The sequence below is a fragment of the Sabethes cyaneus genome, chromosome 3 (genome assembly GCF_943734655.1).
Source record: "Sabethes cyaneus chromosome 3, idSabCyanKW18_F2, whole genome shotgun sequence".
Taxonomy (NCBI): domain Eukaryota; kingdom Metazoa; phylum Arthropoda; class Insecta; order Diptera; family Culicidae; genus Sabethes; species Sabethes cyaneus.
Window position 1 is genome coordinate 36,540,322 of NC_071355.1, and position 9,983 is coordinate 36,550,304.

The 9,983-nt window shown below is 42.3% G+C and overlaps 1 protein-coding gene across 1 annotated transcript; it reads right to left on the reverse strand.

Annotated features, from left to right (window-relative positions):
* Nucleotides 1–1,425: 1,425 nt before the first annotated feature.
* Nucleotides 1,426–2,612, reverse strand: LOC128743982 (mitochondrial potassium channel-like). The gene is made up of 2 exons (XM_053840703.1): nucleotides 2,036–2,612; nucleotides 1,426–1,978 (listed from the first exon to the last, which is right to left on the reverse strand). Exons 1-2 carry the CDS (start codon nucleotides 2,537–2,539, stop codon nucleotides 1,487–1,489), a joined length of 996 nt encoding a protein of 331 aa, XP_053696678.1. The 5' UTR covers nucleotides 2,540–2,612; the 3' UTR covers nucleotides 1,426–1,486.
* Nucleotides 2,613–9,983: the final 7,371 nt, after the last annotated feature.

Genomic DNA, 9,983 nt, shown 5'->3' on the forward strand with positions numbered 1-9,983 from the left:
GTCGTAACCAAGTCAACTTGTACTGGGTCCCAGGTCACTGTGGAATTGATGGAAATGAGAGAGCTGATGCACTAGCAAGACTCGGATCATCTCATCAATTTGTAGGACCTGAGCCCTTCTGTTGCTTATCTGCTTCTGCTTTAAAAATGGAGCTAAAAGCATGGGAATGTACGAAAGTGGAATCAAATTGGAATAACACTTTCAATGCTAGGCAGTCGAAACGTTTCATCTCTCCAAACGTTTCAATTACTCGCAAAATACTGGAGCTTTCGAAGAAAGATCTAAGCATTTATACTGGTCTTATAACAGGACATTGTCCGAGCCGCTATCATCTGAAGCTAATGGGAAAACTTCATGATGATATATGTCGCTTCTGCGGCATAGAAAAAGAAGACTCGGAACACCTGTTATGCCGATGTCCGGCAATTCTCAATAAAAGATTAAGGTTCTTCGAAAGAGGGCTGTTAGAACCCTCTGATATTTGGAGAACAACTCCCAGCGCAGTAGTGCACTTCATCCGAAGTGCATCACCGGACTGGACAAATGCTATTAGTCAAACAATGACAATCACTTCTGCTAGTGGTGCGTCATCTTGACAACATAGCTATAATAAAACGGGGAATATATCACAATAGATCAAACAAATGGTCGCAGTGATAAAAAACCCAACACGGAAAAAAAAAAGGTACAAATACCCTATTTTTAATTGCATTTTTGCGAAATTTTGGCGATTTTGTAAAATCAATATTGCTACAATCGTCTTTTCCGAAGTGTACAACTACAATGCCAAAAACAACAAAAATCTAGGTTTTTATCGTATTAATTTTGCTTTATTTCGTCACATTTTACGTAACTGGCATTCTCTAGCGGTTATTGCGCTTCTGCGCTTAAAATTATGGTGGCCCAACCATGACTACTCAAGTGGCCCGGCCTGTACAAATAGCGCTTTTCTAGTATTTCGCCCTTCTCAAACATCTTACTGGAGGGGATTTTTCTATAGTCTTCGTGTGTAGCGCAACACACTTCAAACATTTTCAAAATTTATCTCGATAATTGCATTTCATGAAGAAAAGTTCATTGCGCCTGGAAAACTTTTTTTGTAAGATTTAGTCACTGAATTCAGTACGGGTGTTTTGAATGCACGATTCAAACTCACAATATTGTGAAAAGTTAGCTATCACAGTAAGAAGTTTTACAATGATTGTATCATAGACATCATGAGCTACTAAAACTGTAAAATCGTGATGGCCCAACCATAACAGTGGCCCGACGATAACGACAATACCCTACTGTTTAGCACCTGGTTGAAAAGGTTTTTCCTATAAAATTTACTTCAGATCACATGGATCACTTCTCTGAACTGGGACTTCGGTGTAGAAATAAAAGAATGACTGAATAAAAAATTGTTAGATTTTTTTTCTCATATATCAAAGAAACAGCTTTGCTGTTTCTATATTCCCGCATGTTCGCATGCATTTGACTCACTTCACTTAGACTTATTAGTATTTGGTATGAAATACCTGTACACTCGTACAGTATTGCGCTTAAGATAGCTACCCCAACCCTCGCTGGTTCTTTGATGATGTTGGCCCTCGGCCAACATACGAGCAGCTTTCAGTCGTTCCTTGTCATCCTCTAGCTTACGCAATTCCACATACTGTCGTATGTACTCCAACGAGCTTCCGAAGCCGGTCAACTCATCCTGAACTTGCGCTAGTCGCGAAACACTTTCGCCGGCGGTTCGTTTAATCGACTCAAACTGTGTATTTCGGTAGTAGTAATTGATTGAGGTAGCAATGATTCCCAGCAACGCACCGACACACGACCCAATGATGGACCAATATTTCACATTGTTAGCTTGCGTTCGTTCCTTCTCGTGAGAGGTTTTTACCGCCGACGTCAGATGTGAGAACAGTTCCCGTTCTTCTTGATCAACGATTTGAAAAATTTGATTCTTTTCCTTCTCCCTGGCGATTACCTAAAATTAAGATTACTGATTTTATATTTCAATCAAAAATGTTGCAGTCTTACTCACATCAAACTCCTCCTTAATAAGCTCGACGTAGCGATGCTCTCCACGAACCGCTTTCTGCAAATCAACGTGAATATCCTGCAGCTGCTTGCGGATTAACGTCAACTCCAGCAAAATGTGTCTTCTACGTTCCTGCACTAGCTGCAGCTGGTTCTGGATTTCAATAACCTTGTTTTGAGCGACCTTCACCTCAGACATCCCACTGAAGTCATCATAAAATGATTGTGCTTCATAAAGTTTACTTTTCGCCAAATCCAGCAGACTAATTCGACGCAGCGCTATATTACTACCGGCTTCGGATGCTTTATTGCTCTGGTGCTGACTGGAGGAACCGTCAGTTTGATGGAGTGTAATGTATTCGTACTTTTCCAGCCGTTGTTTGTCATTGTCCGGTGGCTGATCATTACGTTGCACGGAAAACCAACTGTTCTGGATGATGTAATGGTTGCAGCTTCCTTTGACTGTTCTCCAATGGTGTGCGCCACTTACAAGCTTACTGGTGATCATGTTGATTTCGTGTTATAGAGGCACTTTTGAACATTGATTCAAAACAATTTTTAACTTATAATTGTGGTGATAAATTACATTAACACTATAAATGCAAAACCCATAACTGTATTTTGCTGATTCCTCGCGGTGACTGTCAAAATCAGCTGTGGTGGAACGGGAAATTTTTAAATTGCTCATCAAAACAAACCCGGTGTAAAATATGCGCACATATACAGTGGCCCCTCCGTTTATTGTCGGTGAAATCACGGAAGTGATGTGAATTACCAATATTGCCGTTGCAGTTGAAAACCGTAATAATCGACGTGCAACATTCGGTTTTATTCGTGTTCTTTATGTCGCAACTACGTCGCACGTGGTGCGCTGTAGTCACACATTGATGCGCTATACAGCGCACCACGTGCGACGTAGTTGCGACACACAGGATAAGAGTAAAACCGAATATCGCACGTAGATTATTACAGTTTTCAACTGCAACAGCAATATTGTGTTGCCAGCACCAAATTGGACTTCCGAAAAAACGGTAAACGATTTTTCTTCTGTACCGTACACTCATTATAATTTTCACGTCGAAATTACGTGAAAAGTTATGTGATTATTTTCCATCTAACTTTTCCCGTACTATTTACGTGAATTTAACGTAGTTTGCATTAGTATGCGTGCATTTACGTGGAAATCAGATAGATGTTATTGTATTTTCCAATAATGTTAAACTGAAAGTCACGTAACTCCCTGTAGAGAAATTTATGTGATTTTTCACGTGGAAAGAACGTGTGGATTATTTTGCGTGTGACATTGGATTGGATTTATTTATATTATGGTACAAGTATAGGTATTTGCAGCCCATTAAGCGGTAGCGTGAACAATATTCAGGAATTACGTTGAAACTATATTTATTCGAGACAAGATTTTTATACCAATTGATAGAATATTATTTACTGAATATCGGCGTGTATTTTGGTTTTAATGAAAGTCGCGTGAAATGATGCGGCTAAATTGAGCCCATTCTCTATAGTTGTGTCTGTGTTTTTTAAATCCGACAGGCCGAAATAGCAACTCCGATCCCGACCTACTCGTGGTACCAGCCGGAATACGAGCAACCTTAGCGGAGATCGGGTAACCAACCCCGGTGAAAACTAAGGTCGTATACTAACCGGGAAGGAGGTAAGTGAGTCTCGGCACTATAAGATGGCAGCCCCATCTTATACCCGCGAGACTCGGAGTGTTGCCCCAGTACGGCTGCACACCTAAATTAAATTAAAACCAACAACATTCAAGCATATTCGGAGCGGAATATTCGGCATCGACCTAGGCGACAGAACAAGCACGACGAATGAAGACTCGGTACTTGGAACTGCAGATCGCTAAATTTCGCAGGTTGCGAGCGGGTGCTGATTGAACAGCTTGAACCCCGCAAACTCGGCATCATAGTTCTGCAGGAAATCTGTCGCAAAGGGGAGAAGGTATGAAAGATCCGTGGCGGAAAGGCCCAGTTTTACCAGAGCGGTGGCGCTACCAACGAACTGGGAAAGGGCTTTGTAGTGCTGGGCGGAACGCAGGATCGCGTGATAGATTGAAAGGTGATCGACGAGAGAATGTGTGTATTGAGGATAAAGGGCCGTTTCTTCAATTATAGCATCATTAACGTACACTGCCCGCACGAAGGTAGACCCGACGATGAGAAAGAAGCGTTCTACGCGAGGCTGGAGGCAACGTACGACAGCTGCTCGTCACGGGACATCAAGATCGTTATCGGTGATATGAACGCCCAGGTCGGTAGGGAAGAGATGTACAGACCGGTGGTAGGACCCCATAGCCTGCACACCGACACAAACGATAACGGCCAACGATGTATAAACTTCACAGCTTCCCGAGGCCTGGTGATCCGAAGCACCTTTTTCCCGCGCAAGGATATCCACAAAGCCACCTGGAGATCACCTGACCAACGTACAATGAACCAAATTGACCACGTTCTTATAGAGGGCCGGTTTTTCTCTAACATCAACGTACGTACGCTCCCGTCGGGGTGCGGATATTGATTCTGACCATTATTACCTAGTAGCAGTACATGTGCGCTCAAAGCAGTCCACCGTATACCGGACACGTCAAAGCCGCCCTCCTCGGCTGAACATCAGGCAGCTAGATAACCCACAAGCTGCCGAGAACTACGCGCGAGTACTGAATGAGGCACTGCCTTCTTCCGAGGAGTTAGGTGCTTCAAACCTCGAAGACGGTTGGGGCAATATACGCTCGGCCATCGGAGAGGCACTAGGTATTGAGCCTCGGAGTACACAAAATGATTAGTTTGATGGGGAATGCCAACAAGCGGTGGAGGAGAAAAAACGCTTGGAAAAATTATCTAAGTATTGCCACTAGGGAGAACCTGGCCAAATACCGCCGAGCTAGGAACCAGTTGACCACGATCCTGAGGAGAAAAAAGCGCCAAAAGGAAGACAGAGATCGTGAAGAATTAGACCAACTATTCCGAGCTAATGACAAGCGCAAGTTTTATGAGAACGTGAACCAAACTCGGAAGGGCTACACACCGAAACATGTGTAGGGACGAGGGAGGGAATCTAATTGCAAACGAGCGCGAGGTGATCGACAGGCGGAAGCAGTTCTTCGATGAACATCTCAATGGCGAAGTCGTAGAAGGAGGCGGAACGGAAATTAACCTAGAAGCGTCCATGGAAGATAGTAATGTCCTAGCACCTGATTTCAAACCTTCAACCTGAAGTCAAACAAGAAACCGGGCTGCTGAAGACCAATAAAGCCGCTGGGAAGGACTGCCTACCGGCGAAGCTTTATAAACATGGCGGAGAAAGGCTATCAAAGGCGCTACACTGGGTTATTTCGAGGATTTGGGAGGAGGAAAAGCTACCGGAGGAATGGATGGAAGGAGTGGTTTGTCCCATCTACAAAAAGAGTGATCGGCTAGACTGCTGCAACTATCGCGGTATTACGCTGGGAAACGTCGCCTACAAAGTACTCTCCCAGATCCTGTTAAGCCGATTGTCACCGATAGCATAAGGTTTCGTAGGGAATTATCAGACGGGTTTCATGGGGGCTCGCGCCATTACGGACCAAATTTTTACTATCCGACAGATCTTGCCGAAATGTCGAGAGTACAACGTGCCCACGCATCACATCTTTATTGATTTCAAAGCAGCATACGATACAGTCAATCGAGACAAACTATGGCAGATAATGCACGAACACGGTTTTCCGGACAAACTGACGCGACTGATCAGAGCTACATTGGATCGAGTGATGTGTTTCGTACACATCTCTGGGACACTCTCGAGTCCCTTGGAGACGCGACCAGAGTTGAGACAAGGTGACGGTCTATCTTGCATACTGTTCAACATAGCTCTTGAGGGGATGATCCGACGAGCGGGCGTCGAAACGAGAGGCATGATTTTTACCCACTCTAGCCAACTTCTAGGCTTTGCAGATAACTTCGATATCATTGCCAGGAACTTTGCGACGGTGGAGGCAATCTACGCCAAACTGAAAGCGGAGTCTAGGAGAATTGGGCTAAAAATAAATGCGTCGAAGAACAAATACATGAAAGGAAGAGGCGCAAAGGAAACAAATGCGCGTCTCCCACGGACGGTAACCGTTGACGGCGACAAACTAGAAGTGGTCGGGGAGTTCGTGTATTTGGGATCGCTGGCAACCGCTGACAACAACACTAGTAAGGAGATCCAGCGGCGCATCCAAGCGGGAAATCGGGCCTACTTTGCCCTTCGTAAAACGCTACGATCAGGAAGCGTACGCCGCCGCAAGAAGCTAACAATGTACAAAACTCTTATTAGACCGGTAGTTCTTTATGGACTTGAAGCCGTGACGCTGCTCACGGAGGACATACGCGCCCTTGCCGTGTTCGAGCGAAAAGTGCTGCGGACGATATTTGGCGGATTACAAACTGAAAGCGGAGAGTGGCGGAGGCGTATGAATCACGAGCTACAGGCACTGCTTGGGGAGACTCCCATCGTACATCTAGCAAAAGTTAGCAGGCTACGGTGGGCCGGACACGTCGTAAGGATGCCGGACGACAGTGCGACGAAAATAGTCCTTTTCAACAACCCCACCGGCACCAGGAACAGGGGGCCCAACGTGCACGATGGCTCGACCAGATCGAAAGCGATTTGCGACTTCTGAGACGACTAGGAAATTGGCGATGAGTGACCCAAGACCGATTTGAATGGAGACGAGTGCTTGAAACAGCACGAGCCACCCCGGCTCTATGCTGCTGAAGAAGAAGAAGAGAGATAAGAAGAATCAAAATAGTAAGAAAAAACGAAAACCGAACGAACGACGTTACAGGAGGGATAGCGGGATATAAAAAGAAAAAAAAGCGGAAAAGAAGAAAACGGGAAAGAAAATAAGGGAAAATGAGCAAACTGGAAAGAAAAAGATGAAGAACGGGAAAGAAAAGAAGAAAGATAAGATAAAAGAAAGAATAATCATAACAAATCGAGAAACGAAATAAGTATAACTAGGGAAATGGAAAAATGAGACTGAAACGAGAAAAGCGAAAAGAAAAGAAGTGAAACGAGTGAGAAAATAAGACGAAAAATGTCAATTCTAATTTCAAGTAAAACTTCGTGTCTAATTTCGTGTCCATGTCCGGCTTAAACTAAGCCTTCAAATTCAAGTTCAAATTAGTTCAAATTCAAATCTAATTTAATGTCCATTGTCAAGTTCAATTTCAAATTCAATAGCATGTTCAATTTAACAGCCAATTTCATGTCCAATTAAATTCCACTTTGAGGCTCAATTTAAAGTCATATTTAAATTCTGATTCCAAGTTTTCAAATCCAATCGACCGATATTTTTGTGATAAGTAATACCTAGGTAATAGCTTCGCTATCTCACAATTACTCTGTTTTTCCAGGCTAAAACATTCTTCTGAAAGGTCGGGTGCCGGAGTTAAAATACATAGTTATTTTAACTCTCAAGCTGTCAACCCATTTTTCATCTAACATCTTTACACGACACTAGTCTCATCGTTACATATTCGATTGGCATTCAAAGCCCCGAATGCAGAAGACATATTTAATGGAGGCATGTAAGTGTGATAGAGTATGTGAGACATATTTATAATACCATTTTCCGATATATGCCTCCATACTCAGTAAACGTCTGGTCGTACTTTTTGTAACACTACATGTAATCCTACAATTCATTTTCATGCTGGGTCCAGGAACCAGAAACAAAAGCAGATAAAATGTTGGGCACCACGAAACCTATAATCGAATGGCTGGTCGCCGAATGGGTTTACTTTCGTGGAAACATAAACATGATCTGTGTCTGCTCTATGCATGTTCTATCTGCCTGGGCCTGCACATAGATTGGGTTTTTTGCCTTACTTTACTATACTCCGGGAATTTATCCCTACTCGCATGGACACGTTCCAACGAAGAAAGGATATTGTATAAAGAAAAATGATGGAAATCTTAAGTGCAGGAGGGAAAACTCGTTAGGCCGGGATGGCTGGGTGCTTGCCGATTTCTAGGCGAGAGGAAAACTTCTGCCTTTTGCTTTGTGCTATTTAGTGAGGCAGTGCTTCTCCGAAACTGTGCGACATTCGAGGAATAAGCGGTTGTTGGGAAAATGATTTCCAGCTAATTCGAATATTGTGTGTGTTTTTCTGGTTACTGGTGGGGATTTCAACATTTGGGAAGTTTGGAGTTCTTAAGAATCGATGTACTAAATTCACCCAATATAGGTATATGTAGCAACCTGTGGTTGAAACAAAATTGCTGCTTGGTAATTCACTCAGCACAGTGTTGAGCGAGTGGAGCAGTTTCAATGGGGTGGCAAATGGAGGCGCATCACAAGGTTAGAGTGTATGAGGTTCGTGTGGCGGTCGACTGGTAAAAAAATCAGTATTATTTATTGCACACTGGAGGGTATGATTACTATTGTAAGCATAGTAATAATGATCGTCATTTTTCATGCTGTAGCATAATTTTATTTTGGTTTATCAAGTGTAGTCACATCATAAGCGTATGAGCAAGACCGTACCACGTGGGGAGTATGCTTTAAGGCTCATATTCTCTATTTTTTTTCAATTTTTTTTGCCACGGTAATTGGTTATTTCCTTATATTACAGAAGAAATTATTACAACTTGTGAAGACGCAAAGGATAGTCATAGAAATTATTTGGCAATCCTGTGCAAGGCTGGTATTCTGTGCTGCCTAGTCGTATTTGCGCAGAGGGATAACAGGCCTGCACATGGGATTGAAAGGGGGCTTCTTAGCATTGCTTGCAGATAGCACATCATTTGATTAATAATCTCTTACCGACCTGAATTGTCTCGATGACTAACTATTCCATCGCCATCCAAACTCGTCTTCCCGAGCTTAGAGAATTTCCGTGCACCTTAGTGTCGTATGCTATTGGTAGCAAGAATCCTAATTTAGGTACAAACCTTGATAAAGACACTATTTCACTCAGGCCGGTGATTCCCAGCCTCACCTCACTCGAAACGCTAACTAGGTAACTAATAAGCATTAAGATAAGCAGTAAATCAGCTGCTTATTAGCATACCTGGCATTTTATACTGCATGTTGTTGTTTATTAGCTTTTTGACATCCAAAATTCTATTCAAATTCTTTTTGTCTTCAATCAGCTGCAAATAAGCATTGTCTTGTCAGCACTATTAGAAGATTAACAGTAAAGTAGGTGTATATTTTGTCAAAGTAGTTTTTAAGTAGCATTTAAGATGACTCAAATGCTTAGTGGCTTGCATTTGAATAGCACTGGTAATGCTTATTGGTTATCTGATGGGTACACTTACATTTCAAATCAATCTGTCGTAATGAAGACTTTCATCTATTTTCGAAAGCGAATCGCTGAATTCTTTATTATTTTCTATTTAACCGAAGGTTAAACCAATGACACAAGGACACACCAATGACATATATTTTAAGACCTTCATATTTTTTGTTGTTTTTGAGAGGTAATGGCCGAAAACACGGTTTTCCTGATTATTTACATAATTTAAAAATTCATATCTATTCATGAACCAACTAGCAGCATAGCGCAAACAGTTTATTATGAAAATGTAAGCAAATTCACAGATGAATTCCCGTTGGATCCTGCAGCTCCTGGAGAAAAAAACCCGAAATGATCACAGAGGAAAACATGTGAAAAACTGGACTAGCGGAACGGAACAAAATGAAAAATGCTAGAGAGAAAAATAAGAAAAACGGGCATGCAATAAGGAAAAACCAAAAGAAATATTGTGATAGAATGGGGGGAATACTGGACAAAAAAGTGAAAAAAGCAGAAAACTAGAAAGCGGAAAAAATAATAGGGAAAACTAGACAAAACAAGGAAATTGGACAGAAAAAAGATAGAAACATGATAAATAAAATAAGGAAAAAGAGAAAAAACGAGAGCAAACTCGACAAAATGTGATAGAAAATGTAG